Raw genomic sequence first — 23,309 nt, 5'->3', positions numbered from 1 at the left:
ATTAATAGTGGTTTTGCATGTTCATTATGTATTCAGTCATTTTCTTTCACTAACCCAAGGGTTTCCACAAACGCTGACATGTTGCCTTAGCAACACATCAATTGTGCCTATGAGCTTTGGGATCCGCATCCCCGGAGACGGCACTGGACAGTCCAGTATTAACAGCGCAAATCAAATCGCTCAGCTCTACAGAAATGACTGGGCGCTGGGAGAAAAAAATGGAGAGAAAAATAAAGAGTTTCGTTTATCGCTCACCACAGGCACAGTTTGTGCTTTAGGTGAGATTGACATCCAGGTATGTTTGCTCTTTTTATTTCTAAGCAAAGTCGTCAACGCATTATCTCATTGAATACCTCGAAGTGATTTGAATTGATTTCCTTATGCAAAAGCTCGACAGGCCCCTTAAGGCGATCCCTCTGACCTATCCACGTTTTAAACAGCAGAGAGATAATGTTTTTGTTTCTGAATCTCTTTTTACTGTAGCCCTTTAAAGCAGACCTTTATGCCCAATAAACATCAGACAGCTCAAACGGTATTCCGTTAATAGTAAAATGGGTGGTGGAATATATTGGAAAATGTGATAAATGAGAATTGCGGCTCCTGCCTCTCTCTCTCTCTCTCTCTCTCCTTCTCCTTTCTCTCTGCGGGGCTGTGATTATCTCTCCCATACTTCTTTTCACCGGTTGCCAGGTACCTTGCGTACCTGTCATGTGCTGGTCTTTTCCCATCAATGGGAGCTGTCAGCATTTCGGAGGGCCTAATCTGTTGGATGTGTCCAGCTGTCTTTGTGCTTCCTGTGGATGCGGGCGTCTCCTGTCAGTGTGCAAATGAGCCTCTCTCGCTCTGTGACACGAGTGCGGCTTGCCCTGCTCTAATGAGACCTCGGCACAAGAATACATATTACGATTTGTGGTTAGTTGTATTAGCGAAATGTGACAATATAACCAGATGTCTTGCACAGCTGGAGAGCAGCCTAGTAGACATATTAATATTATACTGTAAGAGAACAGCACCTGGAGGGTGTGCCGCCGTTCCTCTCAGACAGCTACAGTACTTTTCTCTGTGACAGTTGTCTGTGATCCCATATGTGCAGTTTTATAGAGCTGAATTCACTTCTTAGAGAGCAGTATTGATATTTGAACGGTGTGAAATACATAGTCAAGCAGCTGTTAAATCTCTTTATAATGTTGCTGTTATAATCGTGATTTAAAGGTCCAGTGTATGAAATTTAGCGACATCTAGGGGTGAGGCTTCGAGCCATTGGGTATTTCCACTCCTCCCCCTCTCTTTCAAAGCACTACGGTGGCTGACACAGGGCTAAGATGTCATCGTGTTTTTGCTTCTTTGCTAAGGCGAAAACGTATTTTTGAAACGTGCTCCGAAGTGCAGTTTGTCCGTTTAAGTCTTCTGTATATGTAGAAACATAATGCTTTATACATAGACATAGTTGTGAATATTATATTGCATTTCTGTTAAATAGATCCTCCAAAAATGATATATTGGACATTAAAAGTTGTGAAACCAAATTAGTTGATAATACAATATTTGTGCATCGTATAATTGTGTTTGTGCGTGTTTTACAGTTAACCTTATGCTCCAACACCGTGCAAGACTACAATCTGGCTTTAGTTTTGGATGTTCAAGGTGTTGGGGAGGAAGTTTTCGCTTTGGCAATAAAAGCAAGGTAAAGTATCCACTTTCATGGGCAAGAGGAAATAGTCTCCAGGCATAAAACTGAAGTATCCCTAAATGTCTCTGTAGATGCATTGTGCCTGAAGTGACCATCGAGAGCCCGGTTCTACAGTTCCAGCATGTTTTTCTGGGTCGTGCATATGAGGAGTCAGTGAAACTCATCAATGAAACCAATCTCCCTGCATGCTATGGACTTCTGCCACAGGTAATTCTGTCAACCAAACAAAACCAAACAATACTAGATATTTGTTTTGCTGTTCGACTGGATTATACAAATGTGTATACTTCTGTTTCTGTGTTTAGCCGCATCAGGAGGACCCCCGTCTTTTATATTCAAGTGATCATCCGCGTGGGGTCATTCAGCCCCACAGCACAGTACAGATGCCATTAGTTTTTGTGGCCAAGGCGGTGGGCAGCATGCAGCAGACAGCTTATATTGCTATACTAGGTCGTCAAGATCCACCTTTGGTAAGGGTTTTAACATACAGTACTATAATGGGGAATACGCCTTAATATTAGTGTTTGTGCTATTTGGTTTTAGTTTTTTCGTACTATAAGCTCAGTTAATTTAAAGGTCCACTGTTTGAAATTGCAACCAAAGGCTCACTTCACACCTCCCTTTCGAAGCACTACCGCGGGTGACACAGGGCGAAAACCGTCACCTTTTCGCCTCTTTGCGAAAGAAGATAACGTATTTATGAAGCACACTTTGTAGAGCAGTTTGTCTGTTTAGGGCTACTGTAGAAACAACATGGAGAAATCCATACAAGGGGACCTGCGGTGTATGTAGATAGAAATAACCATGTTTTGATAACCATATATTATATAGCATTTCTGTCAATAGATCCTACAAAAAAATTACAAACTGACCTTTCATGATGGACACTAGTTTGAGTGATATCGTTTGTTATGCATTCAAATAAATTTCTAGCTTTTATGTTTTTTGAAATATTGTTTATTGTAGCAATATACAAATATTGTATTGTTATATATCTGCATAGAGTGGATCATTTTATAGTCATACCACTTTTAATTGGTGTCTTGGTTTCTGTTAATGGTTTGCAGATCTGTTAACCTAGCATTTTCTGTTATTTTATGACATTTAATGGGTGAAGTTTTAATGCATCCCTAGATAACCCCATATGCCACTTCCTTCTTCTTTCCGTAGGAGCTTCTCCTGTCCTGTGTTGGCCAGGGTCCCTCTGTTTCCCTCACTTCTGCCAAGCTGAACTTTGGCTGCATTCCAGTGCTGATTGACGTCCCAATGACTTTACAGCTGTCAAACAACTCTCCAATCCCAGCCAGATTTCTCGCTCAAATGGTGGGTTCTAATGTGACAGAAGGGACCTCTTATCTTCCTTTTTCAAAGAGCTTCAGTACTCCGCCTTATAAAGCCAGTTTCCACACCTGATCTGCCCGTTCTCATTGCACTCTGTATTGCATCTTCATTATTCAATTATTCAGTTAGCTGAACGAATCGATAATTGTGTCGATAATTGTTTGCTGATGTAGAATATTACGTGCCATTTTTGCATTGCCTCTGGGCAGCTATTTACGTCATAGCAAATCCACAGTCCTATCTACTTGAATGGAGGAAGGCATATAGTTCTAAAATTGCTGGCAAAAATTTAACACAATTAAACAACATATTTCCGATCAATATTTAAACATGACATGAACTGTATCATAACTTTGGTTTGCTAAGCTTAAATTGCACAAAAAATCACCTTTTTCTCACATCTACTGCTCCTGCGCACAGGCTGGCAAGCGCCTCACGAGAGCCCCGCCCCAGAGAATTGCCATTCTTTACTGATTGACGATAGGCTCGTTTTACTGGAAGGCGGGACTTCCTTCGCTAGAGCAACCATATTGAGCATCGCACTCCTCGCCATTCATTGTAATGAATATTTCATGAAATATTGCAGCGTATTTTGTAAATAGTTTGTCGATGTGGGTCATTCTCTTTTTAAAAATCGGGTTTCCTCTCCTTCTACTGTCAGTCTAATGCCAGTTCCATTTCAAAATGCAACGGCTGTTTTATACATCCAATCAAATCGCAGAGAAAGACAAAAGCCAAGCCCACAATTTTTCTCATTCAAAATTCCATTTCACAAAACGGAAAACGATCGCAACTTCTGGTTCACAGGGACTTTAACTCCTGAAAGGATTACATGCCACACGAACACACACACTCGTCTCCAAAGAGAGCTATTCAGGCCTTCTTAGACTGTGAGCTGACACTTATTTGTAAACTGATCTTGTCTTCTCCTGTAAGGCTGTGGACTTTCATAAGCCCGGTTTTTACAAAACATTTCCAGCTTTAGTCGATTCTGAATTCCATTACAGCAGCTCAATAGCATGGCCTGGTGCCAGACAGATCCTGCCAGCAGTGCCATTTGACTTTTAAATACTCCAGAACAAATTCTTTCTCTGTTAAGAATCCATCTGTTCCTGTAGTATTTCGTATTTGTATAGTTTTTTGAAAAGGGACGTTCTTTAAGGAGACCAGCTTTTGGTTCCATTGTAAAGCTGTACGGAACGGTGAGGTTCCAAGCAATCAATGGTGTTAAACTTTCTAATGCAGGCCTGATCTGATTATTGAAATTTCAGCTGGCTTGTTCTTCTCTTGATTCCTCTCTCAAGGGGAAATCGCCCCAACCTCGATCTAGCTCCCTATCGACCGGCTCGTCTTTCTCTCTTCCCCTCTGCTATCACTCTCTCTCTTTCAAATGGAGACCTATACGGACTGATCCGTGTCTCCCTGCTGACCTTCTATAGACACAGTTCAGATGATAGGGCTGCTCTCTACCCTCAGCCTCCTCAACTGCACGTCCTCCTGCTGAATGTTGAATCTGCTTTTACCTGCTCCGGCAGCATCTGCCAATTGGTGATCATTTATATTGAGTAACAAGTCCTAGTCTGTCCTGGGTCTAACAAAGTGGAACCAATAGTGTTTCAAACTAATTGAAGCTTTATTTTTCAGCATTGCATTCATAAACGAAGATCCTTTGAAAATATACTTTAATGCATACATGCCATACTGCGATTTTTTTTTTTTGTATGTGTTAGCAAACCCCTTTAGTCAATATTTTACTCCAGAATTATTCATGTGGCATTGCAGTGACTTACAGTTGAGTGATTCTGAGACATGAGTGTGGCTGATAGTACTTCATCAGTAGTCATGAAACACGCTTCTGCTGGCACTAGACTCCTGACCAGCATCTAATCTCACAAACATAAACACCTGCGAGTCTTAAAAAGATCCATATCAGCCCAAATCGGTTTGGAGTTTGTTCTGAAAGTTTACTACATGTGGAGTTTGCTTCACACTTCTCTTTGAAATACTGCATCTGCTTGGTCTATTGCGGCATCCTGTGGTCAGATATTTTTCTAGAATGATATCTTAAATGTAATAGTGACAACAATAATTTCTATTTGAATCAATATTTGACATCCTTTAGTTTCTCTGTTTAATAGGCGGATATGTAGTTAGGGGCTAACATTGGGTCAGGTGGCCATTGTTGGTACACTTACTTCTTACACTTGCTACACCCTGACAAAGTGCTCACGTAGCATTTCTTGAAAGCTAAATGCAGAGAGAAAGGGGACAGATGATAAATGTGCCAAAAGCTATGCCCAGATATCAGGATGAGGCACGCTCTTAGAAATAAGATAAATAAAACACAATTAATCAGAATTCCTTAACACACCAACATCTATTCTACTAACTCAGACGGAAAATCCCAATTAGAAGTTAATGCGCAAAACATCAATCATGTTGGTGCAGTGTGAAAATTGATTTTAATCCTCCGCCAACAGTTATGAAAGGCAGTGGTACACGTTATGCTGTTGCACACAAGTAGGCAAGACAAGCTTGCTTTTTTCTCATCTATGTATTACAAAAGTAAAAACGCATTAAATCTGGGTAGAAAAGAAGGATGGTTAGCAGGTATTTGCCAGGTGTTTGACTTCTAGGAAAGATAATTCACAACCATGTTTTTACCGCTTTAATATTAATAAAATAATTAATATTTTAATTGAATAACAATTATTTCCTTCTCATCAGATAAAAGAGAAGCCATAGGCACATTCTCATATACATGCACATGCTATCGCTATACATGGCTGCTCATTAAACAATCCTATACAGTATCTTATCTCCTATACGAAGATAAGATATTGCTGAGCGTATGGCTTGTGTGTGGCACCAGATACTGTGAAACTGAGAGGGAATGATCATTAATATTTCTCCTCACCCATTGTGGGATAATTTCCTATGGATATTAGATCATTCAAATTACAACTTAAAGGGACAGTTCACCCACAAAGTAAAACGATGTCAATTCCCTTTTTGTGATGAACACAGAGAAAGATGTTTGGAAGAATGCTTGTAACCAAACAGTTCTTGGCCACCATTGACTACCATAGTAGGAAAATTTGCTTTATATATTTCTTTGTTCTGTTGGACACAAAAGAAGACATTTTGAAGAACGTAGAAAAGCAAACAGGCACTTTTGACACACATCTTTCTCTGTGTTCATCGGAACAAAGACATTTATACAGATTTGGAACAACTCTGGGGTGAGTAAATGATGACTATTATCGCTTTAAGCACACCAGTGACGTTCCTATGTGTGGGGATTTTGTGGGGATAAGTGTGAACTGATATAGTATTTTATTTATTGTATTATTTGTATTAATTTGTTGATTATGACCTGAAGTATCACGATTGATCTGCTATAACACGTGTATTTTGGTAGGTGAAGAACAAGTCTCATTGGCATGTGGAACCCAGTGAAGGAGAAATTCCTCCAGAGGAGAGTTTGGATTTAAAGGTGATAGCACATCTTTCTGACACAGTGGCCTTCCAAGATGAACTGCTGCTGGAAATCCAGGACAGCCAAACCTATGCAATACCTGTGTCTGCCAAAGGAAAGGGCACAACCATCGTCATTGATCGACCATTTGCTCCCAGCTTAGATTTGGGCACCCACTTTAGGTAAAACAATCAATCACACGCATACATCTGTCCTTTTAAGTCATTTTATTGACTTTGTCCATTATTTGCACACTTTTAGAATTAATTATTTGGTGTTTCAGCTCTGGACCATGTCAGTATCACTTTAGAATAACAAACCGAGGACGTCGCACTCACAAATTATTATGGATCACAGAGGGATTTGCACAGCTCCACAGTAGAAGCCCTGTATCGCCTATCAAGCCCAAGACCACGAAAATCAAAAGTCTGCCGAGTTCAGTTCAAGAAGCCCCCGTCTTCAGGCTATCACCTGCACATTTTACACTTGCCCCTGGCCAAACCACTGATATACTGCTGGAGGGCTCTTCTGACATCCCCAAGGTACTTCTCTCAAGACTTATACATTACAAACACTACATTAACTGATAACCAGACTATTCTTTGCCACGATGACCAACTTTCTATTGGTCAGTGTCTGTCCTATTTAGTGTCTCATCGGCTCATGTTTGTTTAAATGCAACAGAGCTAAGTTCTGAAAGACACCCCAATCCTATTTTAGTGGCGCTGTACAGAGTTGTATATTTACATTTTCTCTAGAGCATTACAGCGATGCATGCTTCTTTGACTCTTGATTTATTTAATGTAAGTTAGAGATGAGAAAAGGTGAAGAGTGAATTTAGGCTTGCCCTGATGCAGCCCATGCTGGACTTCTGTGGCATTGCATATGGCGATGGGTGTGCTTCGTTTCAGGCACAGTAGAATCTCTTTTTTGTGTGTGTGTAATGTGTTTTTTAATGCGTTCATAAATGCAGGTGGTTAGAGAGAAGCTGGTGTGCTATGCTGTAGTTGGACGTCAGTATGAGAAAGAGGTCATCATGACTGCTGATGTCACATGCCAGTTTGTCTCGCCAGCTGTAGACATCTCATCCCAGCAAGTCAGCTTTTATGTGGAAAAGGTGTGTGTTTGTTTGTATGTGCATGTATGTTTTTCTACTACCAACTTTGCATAAAACATCCACAATAACCTACTTTGTTGTGTTAAAGCCTAAAAGGGTAAAGGTCTTTCAAACATGAAATGTCTGTCATCATCTTTGAATGCCAAAAGGCTTATTAAGTCACACTAAAGATGATATTGAAATCTATAGTTTGTTTAATTTATTTTATTCAATAGGGGAAATTAATCATCTTCTGTCATCATTTATTTACACTCATGTGGTTCAAATCGTGTATGACTCTGGAACACAAATGAAGATATTTTGAGAAATGGTTTTGTGTCCTTAGAAGTAAACAGGGTCTAGTGTTGTTTGGTAACCAACATTGGAGTAAAGGATTACATTTTATTTAAATTTTTGGGTGAACTTTACTTTTAATATGGTTCAAAGAATAAATAGCAGAAAGCAGGAAATAGTCAGAAAGCTAAAAGTAAAGACACACATATATATTCTAAATAATAAGACTAAGATATTTTCTTTAAAAACCTTTTGCAAACAAAGATTTTGATGCACTATTCTTTTAATTATTCACATTGTTAATATTATATTGAATATGTATACACAAATGTATGTAGACAGAGCCGGGTTGCAGCTCAGTGGCTGAACATGTGCACTATCAAAAGTGTCTTCATTTTTTATGAAGCCAGAAATGATGCAGGAAAAGTTCATCTTGTGTGAGGCACTGATCGACTCCTGTGTACAAGAATTAAGCCTAATTTAGAAATTATACAATGTAAGCAAAATAAATATCTAATGTTTTGTCTGTACGTCAACCATTGTACATGTCAATTGACTGCAATAAGACAAATGTAAAGGTGATTGTCGTTGCATAAAAATCGTGGAATTGTTATGTTAGTACGACTCATTCAAATAAGCTATTCAAATGTACCTTTCATTTGCACAATGATTGTAAGTGAGCTGATCTGGCCGATTCGTTTCAAACCGAGCCCACAGCTCAGCCTTGATGTCCTGCATCTCACGTTCTTTTCTGTTGAAAAAAGCTGTATAAGCACAGTGAGCTCAAGGGGAACCATCATTATAATGAAAATGATTTTCTGTCTGCTTTATTTCACTTTTATTATCTCACTCTCGCTGCACTCACAATATCGCCACCCCTGTCAAATTTCTGTTCTCTCGTATTTTGAGCAGCCACTTCTTATATCTTCTGACAGCTGCTTTCAGGCACCTTGCGTCTTAGAACTAAAAATGCTCATTTATTTCTGTGGCATTCTTTTATCTGATTCTGTCCCATCCGTCTGTGTTTTGACAGCACGTGCTGCTAGATTTACTGAATGCTCCCTTAGTGGAGCTTGGAGGAATAAAGCAATTAAAGAGAGCGAGTGGAGAGAGAGATGAGAGAGATGGAGAAGTGGAGGAAGAGGGAAGCTCTTGGGATATGTGGAGGGATGAGAGAAAGAGGGATTGGCTTTAAATACACTGTAGGAAATGTGTTGATGGTTGACCTAAAAATTGTGATCATGTAGTAACATATGAGTGGATGACATGAATGCTCATGTAAAAAACAAAGACAAACGTGGTCTAAATTATAGTTTTCCAAAAACAATAGTTCGGACTGGTCTGCAATATCAAACTGCCAAAAAACACTAGTGTTAGACACTAGCTTTACTATTAAAAGGCAATATAAAGGCCTGTCGCAAAGGGAAATCAAAAAAATTGTGATGCAAAAAAACTATACAATTTCTATTTGTTATGAACGTTTGCTTTTTTCCCCTCTTCCTTGTTATTTCCATCATGATGTCAGTATGTTTATGGTGTTTTGTCTGATCCACAGGCGCCAGATGTGTGTCTGGTTCCTCTGTATCAGAGACTGGTCCTAAAGAACATGTCCTCTCTGAACCTCTCATTAAAACTGACCCTGCGTGAGCCCTTCGCCTTGTGTGCTTATGAGGGAGATGAGTTGTTTAAAACCTCAAAGGTAATTAGTTTGACAACACATATGGATAGATGAATATATGAAAAGTTTGGTTCAGAAATGAGATAACTCTGTTATTATTATTCGTTTTCCATCTATTATTTGGGTCGTGTATCTAAGCCTAACCAAGTATAAAAGTTGAATTTTTGTCTTTCTGTAGTGTCTGGGGTTGGGTGTTGGAGCTCAAGAAGAAGTATGGGTGTGTTTCAACCCCATGTTTCAGCAGGACCGTTTCAGCCGTATGGTTGAGGATGTGCTTGAACTCTGTTACGACAACCACCCGCAGCGGGACATGGTGGCATTACGGGGTGAGGTGCACTTCCCCAATCTTGAGTTATCCAGCACCTCTCTTGACTTTGGCTGCATTCTTAACTACACAAAATCCAGACGCAAGCTCACCATGACCAACTGCAGCCCGCTCTGCGTTTCTTACCGTTGGACCTTTCTGGTAGACCAATGCCATATTGGGTAGGAACACCACATTGATTTCAACTTCAAAGAGTTAATCTAACCTTAATGCTAAGTCTACTAAAAATCACTTTGAGTGTCCTGAGTAATTTATGAATCACTAGTGTGGTAGAAATGCAATAATACGTTTCCCAAAAACCTCCCCATGCCAATGTTTTTAAGCAAACAACATTGCCCCAAACTCACACCATTGGTTTAAAAATGCTGGTGTATTTATAAGTAGTTTACTTAGGCTTGAGACGTCAATCTTGAATATGACAAGATATTTATTTTTTAAAAGACTTGAAATGTATTAGTTTTGAATGTTTAACCCTTCCACGCCAGGTCACTACTGTACATTGGCTAGCTATCAAAAATCAATTTCTTGCACATGCATGGGTTTTGATGGCACATCACCGACTACAGGAGACACTAGTAGCTACATCATCATAAACAGTGTCTCCTGCAGTGGTTATGCAAGCGAAAAAAATGTAAAAAGTTGTGTGTTTAATGCCCTATATAAACTGTTGTCGTAATTCATGCATGAAAGGATTAGTTTGGCTCATTTTTCCCTCTGCAGTCAGTTTAAGATAAAATGCACCTCGTCAGGTTTATAGTCATGAACTGAAAATGTTCGAAGCCACCTCTATGCATTTCGCGCTTGGCCTGTCCGTGCTGTGCTTCAGTTCAGAGCCAGTGCATTTTTAATGCAGCCAGCCGCAGAAAGCGGCACGTCAAGTTTGGACCTAAGCTGATGTTTAGCATATAAAATTCTGTGTAAACAACTTCTTGAGAAAAATGTTCAAGGACTATCGATTTTCCTCCTGACATCATAAATAAATAAATGCATTTTGGGTGAATGAAACCATTCTTTCTTCTAAACCCTCAAAGATTAAGCAATCAATGCTTTCATTTAATACTCCGTTATTAAAGATGGACAGATGTACAGTCAAGCCCTGCAGGCCGTGTGAGCAAATGCAATAACTTACCATAATTAAATAAACGGGTGATAATGTATGATGGATTGACGCAGTTGACAGCCCACTCGGTGCTGATGGTATATTGTATAGTGGAACATGATGTAATGAAATAACGGATGATCAGCATTTACAGCCAAATTGAACACTGTGTCATACATTCGATAACTTGCTTCAGTCCTTTCTTGTGGAGCCATTGAAGAAATGGTTTTGGAATCAGCACAATACTTTATCATGTACCTCCTTTCACAGGGGATGTTAAGAATACTATTACATAACATACACAAGCCTAGACACCAACCCTGATAGAACCATATATCACACCCGCCCACCTTACCCGTTCAGAAATCCAAAACTAGTTTCTTTCTGAATCTTACCTGTCGATAGCTAAGGGTTGGGTTTTTATCTTTTTAAATTGTTGTTTAGTGGCTGCCGTGTCTCACATCGAATAAATCGACAGAGCTGAATGCCGCTGCAATTCATCCACTTCCTTATGGCGTGAGGCAATAAGACTATGACCTTTCCTATCAGTACAGCAAGGCTTTTCACATGCATTGTCCAGCCTGCTAATTAAAAGCCTATCAGTAATTAAACCAAGGGAGAAATTGCTATTATTCTTTGATCCGATTGGCCTCCCGGCACATGGCGGATTTTAAGCTGATGGACGGTCTTAATGTTTGCGGCTGATATTGCTTTTTCCTTCATTTTTGGTAGGTTTTTTGATGTGGAGAGTCGAGGGATCGAAGGATTCTCGCTAGGGAATGGAGAGGAGAGCGTGGAGGCACGGTGGGAGCTGTTAGAGACGAAAGAACCTGACGGCAAGACGGACTCGACCAGGTCCGAGAACAGCTTTTGCGTATGATCTGAGCCTAACAATTCCCTCAGGTCACACTAATAATAAACAGGAATTATGAGGATACATATAAAGAGAGATGTTTTCCCTAGATCTCATTATGTTAGCCGAGCTCTGAGAATTACCTCAATGCTTCATAATGAGATGATGAGGCATAGCCTCTAACAGATACATTAGGTTAGATCGGGTAAATGTGAGGTGTTGTGAGTCGTCTAGTGGGGCTCTCTTGAGGGGCTTTAGTAGAATGGCTGCCTTTGAGAACACCTGCACCAGTCTTTCCCTTCACTGGTTTTCTATGTCAAACCTGTAATTTTGGTGCTTGTATTTGAGTATGATGTTGGGAATGAGAGTTACTTGCTCACAAATGCTTAAAACAAAAGAGCTTCAAGAAAAGCTTCACATTTTCAGTTGGAGTTTATAAGGTTTTTCTTCGATGTGGATGGTGGCTTATCTGTTGTAAGCAATCACTTCTTGTTTGTAAAAAAAAATTGATTTGGGCCTTAACCTTTTTTATTAAACATACAACACTGCCCCCTGCTGACTTTTCTTACTGACATACGCATTCACCATAGCTTGAATACAAGTTTGTGTCCACCTTTCCTTACAAGGGTTTTGATTGGGTCTGCTCATTTGGACAGGCTGGTACTATGACACATGAATTCCATCAATACACTCATTATCTTGCTGTATTCTTTTCCATTTCCGTCTTTCTTAAGAGCCTGAGATTTCTTGTGTGAACTTTTTCCTCTGACAAATTACGCCCGTTCAATTATTTATTGCTCTCTGTAATTAATGACCTTCTTGACAGACCCTATTAAGTTTCTGTCTGACCCTTTGGGTCGGCAAGAAAATACGAAAGGTACAGTAAGAGTTATTGAGAGTTGATGCTTTGTGAATACCCCTTGTTAAAATTTTATGGTTTGTATTTTTGCAGAGAAACCGATATAATCAAACCTTGCGTGGAGGAGGAATCCAATGGACAGGAGAAGAACAGGATTTACTCGAGACAAAGATCAGCGAGTACAGAACTGGGAACCATACCGATTAATCTGACAGCCAAGGGGCATCCGAGTGTGGGTGTGAAGGAGGTATACCTTACAATTTTCCAGAAGTCTGACAAACTATTATCTGTATAAGCCTTTTTTATTATTATTTGCTGTACTATGTGGCAGGTCTTCAATATCTCTTCACTGTATGGAGAACTGCAGCCTGGTGACACCAAACTAGTGACCTTCTCGTTTCTCGGTCATGCTGACATCAGTGCTCATGCTTTGGCATTGTGTGAGGTGGAGGGGGGGCCCACCTATGAGATCACACTCGAGGGTCAAGCCTCTTCCGTTTCATATATTCTGGACACGAATGACATTGACTTCGGCTTGCAGGTAAATACACTAAACATTTACTTGGGTGTCTGCTTGCACTGAATGAATACAAGGCTCTGTGTCAGCATCAGTATTTCTGTCTTGTTTCCTGTAATGGCAGTTGTTTGACCATGTGGCAGAGGCAGAGATTACGCTGAAAAACACTGGAAAGGTTGGCTTTGATTTCTCTACTCTACCTGGTGCACAGGGGCTCTCTGTTGAACAGCCCTTACCCCGTCAACCTCTTATCATCCCAAGTAAGGTGAGACGTTCTCCATGTTTGCAAATGACAAGGCCCAGATTGAATCAGCATTTTCTGTGCTAATATTCAGAGTATAGAGTACTGCACACGTATGTATGGCTGAAAACATAATCTTGGAATCATTATTAATTTAACAAACATGACACATGTGCATAAATATCATGTTTTAGGTGCAGCGATTGGCTGATATATTTGCTTATGTTTTTCCTGAAGGGTCACCTGAAGTCACATGCAGAAATAAGACTCAGTGTATACTATCTTCCGGGGACCCCAGAGATCTTTCACGAGACCTTTCATTTGCAAATGGCTTTCAATGAGACCGAGAACATTACTATTAGAGGAGAGGGCATTTTCCCTCGAGTGTATCTGGACCTGCCTAGAGATCTGAGTAAGTGTTAATTTCCTGTATAAGTATCAGTCTGATTCGTTCTACGCTGTTTGTGCATAAATTATATGTTAAAGTGCATTTAAAGATTTAAAGTGCATTAAAGGTATGCGTTTTATGAGTATGTGATCCCTGGGATTGAACCCTCAACCTTGTTGTTGCAAGTGCCATTTTGATTTTCACTTGACAAACGGATACCAACTCCAATATCAGATGGAATTTTAAGTTAAGGGTATGTTTATATATATATATATATATATATATATATATATATATATATATATAGTCAGCCCGTGCCAGCTCGCAGACGGGAATAATGGTTCGAATATGCTTGACCTTGAACTGGCGCAAGAATTCAACTGTTCAATCACATTTTCATCTTTTCATCTGGTTTGCAGCCAGAGTGTTATTTTTCTCAGCTTGTCTTTTAGAGCAGCTTTACTCTTAGTGGGAACTAAAGACTTGTGATTTGGGAGCAAATAGTGGAACTGTGGAGGAAGGAATGCTGCGTTGCCTTCTGATTGCGTATCGATCCGATTTTTCGCCTTAGCTACTCAATGCAGTTTGTAGTAAAGAGCAAACATTGCAGGTTTTGTTGCTCAATAAATATTTTTCCACCGCGAGGTAATGCTTGCTCTAAGACCAAGAGCAGAAAGTCAAGTCAGAAATTTTAATTTCGATAAATAATTGATACAATATTCACTGTTTCCTGTTGCTGCATGTGCTGTCTTGGGAAATATGAAAATACAAATACCAGTCGAGAATGAAGCCCTTAAAAAGGGTCACCATAAGATGCTGAGTCAGCAATCGTCTGGTCTTCTGAAGAGGCTATAAAACCTTATTACATTTTCCTTAACCTCATTATCTTTTCTAACTAGATGAAGAGATATATGGCTTCCTGCTGAAGGAGGCCAAAAATCGGGTGGAGAGCGAGAAACCAAGAGAGTGGGTGCTGAGCAGGTCCGCCATAGATAGGGAGGATATGCCACCTGAAGATGACTATATTCCCACCGTGAGTCTGTTTGTATTTATTGGTCATCATTGCACAGTGTGTCTTTATCTGCTTAATGATGTCATTCATCAAAACCTTGTTGGACTGACTGTGACCATCATTGCAGCTTTGTAAATATAATAATGCAAATAAATGCAAATGTGCTATAGTCTTATGGGTACTATAAACCGTGCGCGCGTGTGTCATAGTATGATAACCTGCTCCAGATGGAGCTAGAGCGGCTCCTTGTGAAGGAAAATGCCATAACTGTACAGAAACAGCTTCAAGCCAGTGATCATAGAGGAACAGCAGGATCCACTAACAGCATGCTCAAGAAGCTCAGCAAGTAAGACTGTACACACAGAAACATGTCATTTTCTCCAGAAATAAAAGGAGAGAGATTGTCTTTGATGCATGTTCTCTGCAGGTTAAGCTTGCCTGAATACATACTGGACTTTGGGTATGTCATCAAAGGCAGTGTCGCGACCCACATTGTCAAAATAACCAACACTTGTCCATTGCCTGTGTCTTTGAGAGCCGACAGGAGCTCGACAGGCAGAGGTTGGTCCATACTGCAGACTTTTACACACGTTAAAATGGCCATAATGTTTCTATGCACTGGATAGCATTCTGCCATTTCAGAAAACCATTGTAGCAACAGATATTGTTCTCTTGCTGACATTAGAAAGCAGTGTGCTTTGGTCGGTATTTAAGTATTTTTGTTAATATTAACTAAAGTGGGTGGATACCAGAAGTGTTTATATTTCCCTACTGTTCGTTTTCAATCAAAAGTTTGTTTTGAACTCTGAATATACATTTTTATGCCTTCAGGCTTTAGTACAGAATTGGACAAGGTTCAGAATTTGCCCTTCTGTGAGACAGAGACGTTTGAGGTGAAGTTTGAAGCCTGTGGTGACAACATGGACCTGGGAAAGATCAGTGCCATTTTGCCCATACAGGTCTGGTGAAAATACCATTAAATATCATAGAGATACCCAATACAATGTTGAATAAAAGAAAAACCAGTAATGAGCATTCCATAGGTCTGTAACTGTTGATATTGAATAAGATGGAAAATTAAAATAAGAGATTCCTTTTTTAAACCAATCTTAGTATAAATATCTGTGTTTGATTGACAGGTTGCTAAAGGGCCTCAGGTGCAGGTGCGTTTGATTGCGGAGGTCACCGTGCCCTCTCTCACAGTGTCTACAGACACGCTGCTGTTTGATACTATTCAGTGTGGCTTTTGTCAGGTGGTCACGGTCCAGTTGTATAACCATGGGCCGGTCCCCTGTGAATGGAGCATCAGACAAGAGGAGCGTCCAAAGAAGGTACAAGCCTGTCACACAAACTCAAAACCTCCAAACAATGATGAGATGCAGTAATGCTTGAGTGGTTTGCATGGGAAATTCAATGGTTGCCCAACTTGCCCATGTATCACAAAGATTCTCACAGTACATTTCATCATCACTCTCCATCATTAGGAGAAAACATGGTTTAGAATATTTGTAGTGCAACTGAATGTCAGTGGCAGGCCAAACATTTTCTCGTCGACCAATAAGATACACGCCTGTCACACCAGCAAATAAAATACATTTTCATTAAAGATTTACAAAGACAACATTGTGGAATAACACGATTTAATGGATCATACTCAATAAAATGATTTTGTATTAAGAAAGTAAATGAACAATTCAATACATTTTTCATCAGTAGTAAGCAGGTTTTGTAATGGGTAATATATATACAGTAGTATCTATTGGATATTACGCTGATGGTTGCCATAATTCATTTGTTGTTCTGGCATATTTGTTAAACCTTAATTCTACATGCGGCTTGTTGTGTTAAGTTACCTTTACTGTTGTTACGTTTACTGTTTTCATATTGTAATAATGTTTTTCTCTACATACTCAACCTATTGGGGAGTCTCAATTTGAATTGAATAGGAATTTATTCCGGTTACTTTCTGTTTCGGTTATGTGTTTAGATTGACAAACACACCCCGCTGTACCTCAGGCGACAGGCTCGGCTTAAACAACGGCCTCCCCCAGTTATCTTTGAGATTTTGCCTTCTGACGGCTCACTTTATCCTGGTGACAGAAGCAACGTGCAGGTCAAATTCAGCCCAGCAGAGGGGGTAAAGTCAAACACACAAATTAGCTGGAATAACAGTGAATATTGGTTTGACACAAGAACCAGAAGGGCTTCCTAGTTTTCCTCAAGTCAGAAATAAATGTAACTAGATTTTCTTCCTGAATTTTGAGACAAATTTCCAGGATCAAACTGAGAAAAACACTCATCAAGAAAATGATGTTTATGTTTTAAACAAGCAGTAAAAAGTGCCAAAGTAAACACAGTAAAAAAGCATCACCATTTAACACTCGTGACCCTTTCAGTTGGGTCATTTAGAAGTATTCTCTCTGCACTTCGGCAGAGCTTGATATTTCCAAAGTCAATTTAATTAAATAAATTTAGACTGATGGAGCTTCCACAAGACATTTTTAGTACAAGAAGAGGCTAAGCAAACAGAATTTGTTGTGGGCTAAAGTCCAAAGGTGTGTCTTTACAAAAATAAAGAATCTAAGGGCTGGTTCTCACTTTTATATGTTTTCTACAGAGGGCATACAGTCAAAGGCTAGTGATAACAATGGCTCAGAGCACTCAGAAGATCCTGCTGCTGGCCCAGGGTCAAGGAGATGAACCTCAGCTGGAGTTTTCCTCTTCAGAGTTACAACTGGGGCCTGTCCTGCCGTATAGTGAAGGGACAATGGCTGATATGATGGTCCGCAACCCTTGTTCATTTCCTGTTGAGTTTTACTCTGTGGATTTTGACAAGCAGTACTTGGAAGAAGAGGAGGTGAGCTTAATGGCTGCCTGGACTTTGTTTATCTTTATTCAGATGCTTAGAAAAGAATACACACGACTGAGAAACTGTATCTCCAAGACACCAATGAGAAAAATGAACAACTACAGGATACTATAGTGTGGTATTTACCTCATTTTCTTTCTGTCTTTTGTCCTTATCAGATTTTGAGAATGGTGAAAGGATACGATTGTCAAAACGTGTTGCTTCTGCCTCCTCGTGCTCCCGGCGAGACTCTGCCCCAGGAGCTGTTGGACTTCTACAAAGAGTGCTGCTCACAAGAAACCAAGCTGGGTACTGTATACAGCAACAGAGATGATCTGTTACATTAGAATATTCTACCACAACATCTAAATAGAATGATCAGATATTTAGCACTTTTGGCAAGTGAAAGTGAACCAATCTTAAGGATCTCACCAAGTTTTTTGTTTTAGAATCTGGGGAGGGTATTCCAGAAAAAGACACTGATGATACAGCCGCACCGTCTGAGGCTGAAACACTCAACAGTAAAGGTGTGAAAGTGACGTTTGTTAGGTTTAAGTGCATTTGTTTTAATATCAGATAAATCATTGGACTATTATTGTCCAGTGTGTAATGAGAGCACATTTGTCTTGTCCTTACAGACCTGGTTATAGATGATAGCACCACTCGCCTTGCAGTGGGGGATCTGGAATACGACCTTGTTTCTAGAGCCATCGCTCGTCACATGGGCATTGATCTTTCTCCAGAGGGAAAGGCTGCCCAAAATCGCCGGGGCGTTGCCATCATCGTGCATGGTGCTCCTTTGTCAGGTCTGGTTTTAAAATAGCCTACCCAAAAATGAGTAGTTACGTACTCATTTACGGTATATTCTTTTTCTAACCTGTATAATGTTCATAGTGTATATTGAAGAAAGAAAACAAACATCATAATTTACAGTGTAGTAGTATTTCTGGTTTGCTGTGATTCATTAAGGTAAATCTAAGCATCTCTGTGTAGGTAAAACAAGGACCGCAGTTACTCTGGCCAAGCACTACGAGGCGGCTTGTCTCAGTATAGATGAGGTGGTGCAGGAGACCATGTCATCTGGGATCAGCTCGGCAGGCCTCAGGGCGAGGGAACTGTGTGCCCAGGGTGCAATGGAGGAGGCTGAGGTGGATACAGTAGCAACACCCGGTCAGGTTTCTGGCGTTCTCAGTGTAGAAGCTTTAGCCAATCACACAGCAGATGGGAGTCAAATCAGCGACCGCAAAGTCCCCCCATCATCTGCCTCGACCCGTAACAAAACCAACATCACAGGGCATTCACAGAAGAACAGCAGTTCTGCTGCAGCCGCTCTTTCAGTGGTATATGCACTCAGATCTCTTTGCTGTAATGCTTGCCAGCAGAAAACGTTTACAATATTAACTTGTTTGTCTTGGGTTTTTCACTTTACAAAAATACTGGTTAAGACGAAGGCCTTTTGGATTTCATCAGATTATTCTTGTGTGTGTTTATGTGTGATTGCAGGCTGGTCAGACACACAGACGTGTAAGCATGACTGCCAGTCCTGACACTGGAGGGCTGGACAATGGCCTCCTGCCTGAAGATCTGCTGGTAGAGATCCTGTCAGACAGACTGCAGGTGAGACATGGCCAGATTGTGTACATTGTACTGTTCAGTTGTCTTTATTAATCCACAATACACTTATTTATTTTATCTGTGTCAAAATTTTCTTTGCCTTTGATAGCTTAGCGACTGTCACCGTGGTGTCGTAATTGACGGGTTGGAGACACAGTATTGCCGCTCGCTAAGTAACACGCTCCAGATCATCCTTAAAGCCCTCAATAACCGCCGCCATATTTATTTTATCAACATCTTCAGCAGCTACAGTGTCTTTAAGCACAGGTGTTCTATCTATTTTACTGTATATACATGGTTATGTGTATTTAGAGAATGATACTAACAATATTTCAGATATCGCATGAAATAATGGTTTGCTAATATTGCGTACTACTTTAGGGAACAGAACAGGTTTGACCAAGAGCAAGAAATAAGACGCCAACAGGAGCTTGAGGTTTTAAGAGAGGAAGATGAGACACCTAATGAGGACAGCGAAACCAAACCCAAACATCTGCCATTGGAGGAGGAACAAGCACAAGAGCTGGTTAGCGGCACTTCGCAACATGTTAAAAGCAAATCGCTTTCATTATAACCAATGTCGCACAGCTGCTCCAGCTCATTAATGCTAACATCAACAGGACATCTGTAACATTTTCTGCGTTTTGTTGTACATTATTAGCAGTCCAGTGAGCTTGACACAGAGCTAAAAGCCCGATTCCAGCTGTACGAACAGAGCCAGCTGGAAATCCAGCACATTCTTCAGTTCTGGGACCGAACCCAAGGATTGTTACTGCAGCCCCGCGTCTCTGAGGTCCTAGAGACTGAGGAGACCACGGAAGTCCCTGCCCCCACTGCCAAGAAGAATAAAAAGGAACGGGAGAAGGAGAAAGTGGACAAAGAGAAGCTGAAGGTAGACATGGCAGATCTGAAGTCTCCAGTTCCTAGCCAGGCCCATGTGACAGCTGATGGTACAGAGGATTTAGACCAAAGTATTGTGGTAGAGTCCATCCCCCACGTCTGGCTGTCTATCCAACACAACAAGCACCTGAGTGGATTCGAGATTATCAATAGCATGAAACTACCCTCCCTTGAGGAGGTTGGTACTTTTTTTTTTTTATGTATTTATCTTTATTTATTTTTGCCGAGTTTTCATAGAGTATGTCTTTTGTCTATTTTACAGAACTTGGATGAGTTAGGGGTAGGGTCCAAAGGCCCACCCATTCCTCCACCTATAATATTCTCCATAGTCCAGTACCCCAAGAAGAGATCAGTGCCCAGCGTTCAGCCCTCCAGCAGTTATTTTACCTTCACGGTGCTTTCGTCTCCCGTGGACATGGCTGAAGAGAAAAACGATGAAGACCTGGGTTCAGATATAAAGGGCCCTGTCTCATCTGTTAAGGTATCTGAAGTTTACCCAAAATCCAATAGTAATATGTAATTTTTAGCTTATCTTGACAGTTTGTCTGAATTTAACCAAAGTCCATTTACGCAAGTGATGCCTCTCGGCGGCCATGTTTGCAACGCCACGTTTCACTGGAAGGCGGGACTTCCTTGGCTAGAGCGGACATATTGAGCATTGCATTCCTCCCCATTCATTGTAATGGCAATAGAGCATCTTGTTAAAATGAATATCTTTGATTAAACACAATCTGCTTGGTTCTTGCAGGAGGGTATAACAGTTAGTGATACAGGCCAAAGTATTCATTCTGGGGAAGCCCAGTCAAACTGCAACAACAGGTACAGGAGGTCACATGCAGACAAAAAGCACATCTAGAACATTTTGCAAGACATAAACAACACTGGTCCAGAAGCAATTCATGTTTCTCATTTTTAACACAAAACAAAATCCAACAGAATATTAATAAATGAATAGAAAGGTTAAACAAACATCTTTAAGTCCTAATTATATTTGTAAAATGAAGAGAAATAAAACTAGAATAGGAAATTCTTTTAGACCTGTGTTGTTTACACCCTATATAAAAATGTAGACTTAAGAGTCTGTGTTTTTTTTAAAGGCTCACTCCTTTTCGCTGGGCTGTGCCTCCTAATGGAACAGTTACCTTTAGGATCACATTTCACCCTACCGTTGTTGGAAGATTTGATCAGACTTTCAGCTTTGAGGTGATGGGGACCAAGCGATGTTATCAGCTGCTTTGCAGTGGAATTTGTGCTAACCCATCTATAAACAGAGACCACAAGTGAGTGTCATTTCAGCAGGGGAAATATCAGTGCTATCTGATATGGATTTATTTTTGTCTGATTTCTTTGTGTGTTTATGTAATAGAGTGTTGTTTGCACACTGCAAAAAGACCCTGCGGCCTGAGAGTGGGCTACAGAAGACCTACATCATCCAGTCTGATGTGTATGACTATGGACCCTTGTTGTGTGGGAAGACCAGAGAGAGGTGAATATTAGATTCACTCTGTTGTTGTTCATCTTAAAAGTAATCTAAGGATTATTTCTTTAAACTAGGTATAAAGAAAAGTTTCCTGAGAACATGGAGAAGTTTGTAATTCACAACAATTCCTTAATGGAGGCTGAGATCCATTTTTACTTCCAACATGACACCAAGGCCACTACTTTCTTTCTTGAACCGTCAAATATGAGCCTTCAGCCCAACGAGAAAAAAGTAAGCAACTTCACTTCCAACGCACTATTTCAGGGCATGCCCTGAGCCTTATCACAATTTCAAATGTGTAAAATACGATTTGAATAAATATTACATTAACTTAAATTGTTAGTCTTCACCAACATTATTGATACCTTTTATCATCAATCAAACCTCCTTCCCAGTCTGAACTTCAACGTAACCTTCCGTTTAACACCAAGAAAGGCTTTCAAACTCCATTAATATTAAATATTCTGCTTGCAGGCACTGACAGTGTGGGCCTATCCCAACACTCCTAAACAAATGAAGGACAATGTGGTGTGCTGTATCAAGGGGAACCCAGAGCTGGCTGTGTTCTCTGTGTGCTGCACAGGAGTCAGACCCGAACTCGAGCTGGACCACAAGCTCCTCCAATTCGACAAGATTCCGCTGTACAGGTCAGCTGCATTCACTGCTCGCTCACATGTCCTCAGATAGGAACGTGATTGTTACTTATAAATAAATGATATTGACTCGATAGTTCACTAACATCAAAACAATAACACATTGTTATTGTTGCGGATATTAGTTCTATTCATAAGAGACTTTCTCCTGAGTGCTTTTTTGTGAGGTTAGATACACGTCTGTGGTTTTCCCACACAACCTTTGGAGCAAATTACCTGCTGTTTTTTGACTCACTAGGGGGTCCTCTGAGAAATGTAATTCCATCCGGATAGAAATGCCTGATTGTGGTATATTGCTTTTTGCGATTCCTTTGTATTAACTCTCCCTGACGCACTGTAGATTTAGACTTTTCGCCAACTTTCTGGGTAAAACGCATCAGTGGTTCAAACGCATCGGATTTAAAGAGAAAATGAAATCAATAGAGTCAGATCACACACTGTTCAGAATGGCAACTACAGCAGAATTGAACAATTCCTCTATATACATTATGTATAATTAAATTGTAAAGCCTGTAAAGTCATGTTGCATGACTTCACGTGCTACACACATCCTTAGCACAGACCTTTCCAGCAATATGCAGACCCACTCCTACCTAATAAACACCCCCAGAATCGAACAATAATATAAATAAGTAAATATTAAATATTAATCAGACAAAGTAATTTTGGATTGTATTGAAATATTGCATGTGGAAAAAATCTTGTTTACTTGTTTCCTACAGAAAAGAAACTCAGACACTGTGGTTGCACAATAACACTCTTCTGCCGGCTGCCTGGAAGCTGTTGGGTCTTGAGATGCTGGGGGATGAATTTGGTGTGTCACAGAACGAAGGGATCATCATGCCTCATTCTAAATTCTGCCTGCGCATGAATTTCATGGCCAGGGTCCCCGTCAAAATAAAGAAATCCATTTGTTTAGAGGTACTGCATAACCGCTGTGGAC

The 23,309-nt window shown here is 40.3% G+C and overlaps 1 protein-coding gene across 1 annotated transcript in view; it reads left to right on the top strand.

Moving 5' to 3' along the window:
- hydin (HYDIN axonemal central pair apparatus protein) overlaps positions 1-23,309 on the top strand; it is a gene marked incomplete at both ends in the record, with an annotated part of 48,319 nt that overhangs the window by 12,609 nt on the left and 12,401 nt on the right. Inside the window, 37 exons of the mRNA XM_079465985.1 lie at positions 60-295; positions 1,584-1,684; positions 1,762-1,897; positions 1,996-2,160; positions 2,861-3,013; positions 6,453-6,691; positions 6,793-7,051; positions 7,483-7,626; positions 9,455-9,598; positions 9,756-10,063; positions 11,734-11,856; positions 12,807-12,960; positions 13,045-13,254; positions 13,355-13,495; positions 13,709-13,883; positions 14,759-14,892; positions 15,081-15,217; positions 15,299-15,432; positions 15,703-15,830; positions 16,011-16,202; positions 16,859-17,008; positions 17,489-17,728; positions 17,899-18,028; positions 18,169-18,246; positions 18,358-18,525; positions 18,713-19,059; positions 19,223-19,336; positions 19,443-19,600; positions 19,715-19,859; positions 19,995-20,411; positions 20,496-20,714; positions 20,982-21,052; positions 21,331-21,513; positions 21,600-21,719; positions 21,788-21,944; positions 22,188-22,360; positions 23,089-23,287. Of these exons, the coding sequence (XP_079322111.1) occupies positions 60-295; positions 1,584-1,684; positions 1,762-1,897; positions 1,996-2,160; positions 2,861-3,013; positions 6,453-6,691; positions 6,793-7,051; positions 7,483-7,626; positions 9,455-9,598; positions 9,756-10,063; positions 11,734-11,856; positions 12,807-12,960; positions 13,045-13,254; positions 13,355-13,495; positions 13,709-13,883; positions 14,759-14,892; positions 15,081-15,217; positions 15,299-15,432; positions 15,703-15,830; positions 16,011-16,202; positions 16,859-17,008; positions 17,489-17,728; positions 17,899-18,028; positions 18,169-18,246; positions 18,358-18,525; positions 18,713-19,059; positions 19,223-19,336; positions 19,443-19,600; positions 19,715-19,859; positions 19,995-20,411; positions 20,496-20,714; positions 20,982-21,052; positions 21,331-21,513; positions 21,600-21,719; positions 21,788-21,944; positions 22,188-22,360; positions 23,089-23,287 (6,482 nt within the window). The remainder of the gene's footprint in view (positions 1-59; positions 296-1,583; positions 1,685-1,761; positions 1,898-1,995; positions 2,161-2,860; positions 3,014-6,452; positions 6,692-6,792; positions 7,052-7,482; positions 7,627-9,454; positions 9,599-9,755; positions 10,064-11,733; positions 11,857-12,806; positions 12,961-13,044; positions 13,255-13,354; positions 13,496-13,708; positions 13,884-14,758; positions 14,893-15,080; positions 15,218-15,298; positions 15,433-15,702; positions 15,831-16,010; positions 16,203-16,858; positions 17,009-17,488; positions 17,729-17,898; positions 18,029-18,168; positions 18,247-18,357; positions 18,526-18,712; positions 19,060-19,222; positions 19,337-19,442; positions 19,601-19,714; positions 19,860-19,994; positions 20,412-20,495; positions 20,715-20,981; positions 21,053-21,330; positions 21,514-21,599; positions 21,720-21,787; positions 21,945-22,187; positions 22,361-23,088; positions 23,288-23,309) is intronic.

The sequence above is a fragment of the Barbatula barbatula genome, assembly GCF_947034865.1.
Source record: "Barbatula barbatula genome assembly, chromosome: 10".
NCBI lineage: Eukaryota > Metazoa > Chordata > Actinopteri > Cypriniformes > Nemacheilidae > Barbatula > Barbatula barbatula.
Note: the sequence above shows the minus strand (reverse complement) of the source record. Positions and strands in the feature narration are given on the sequence as shown.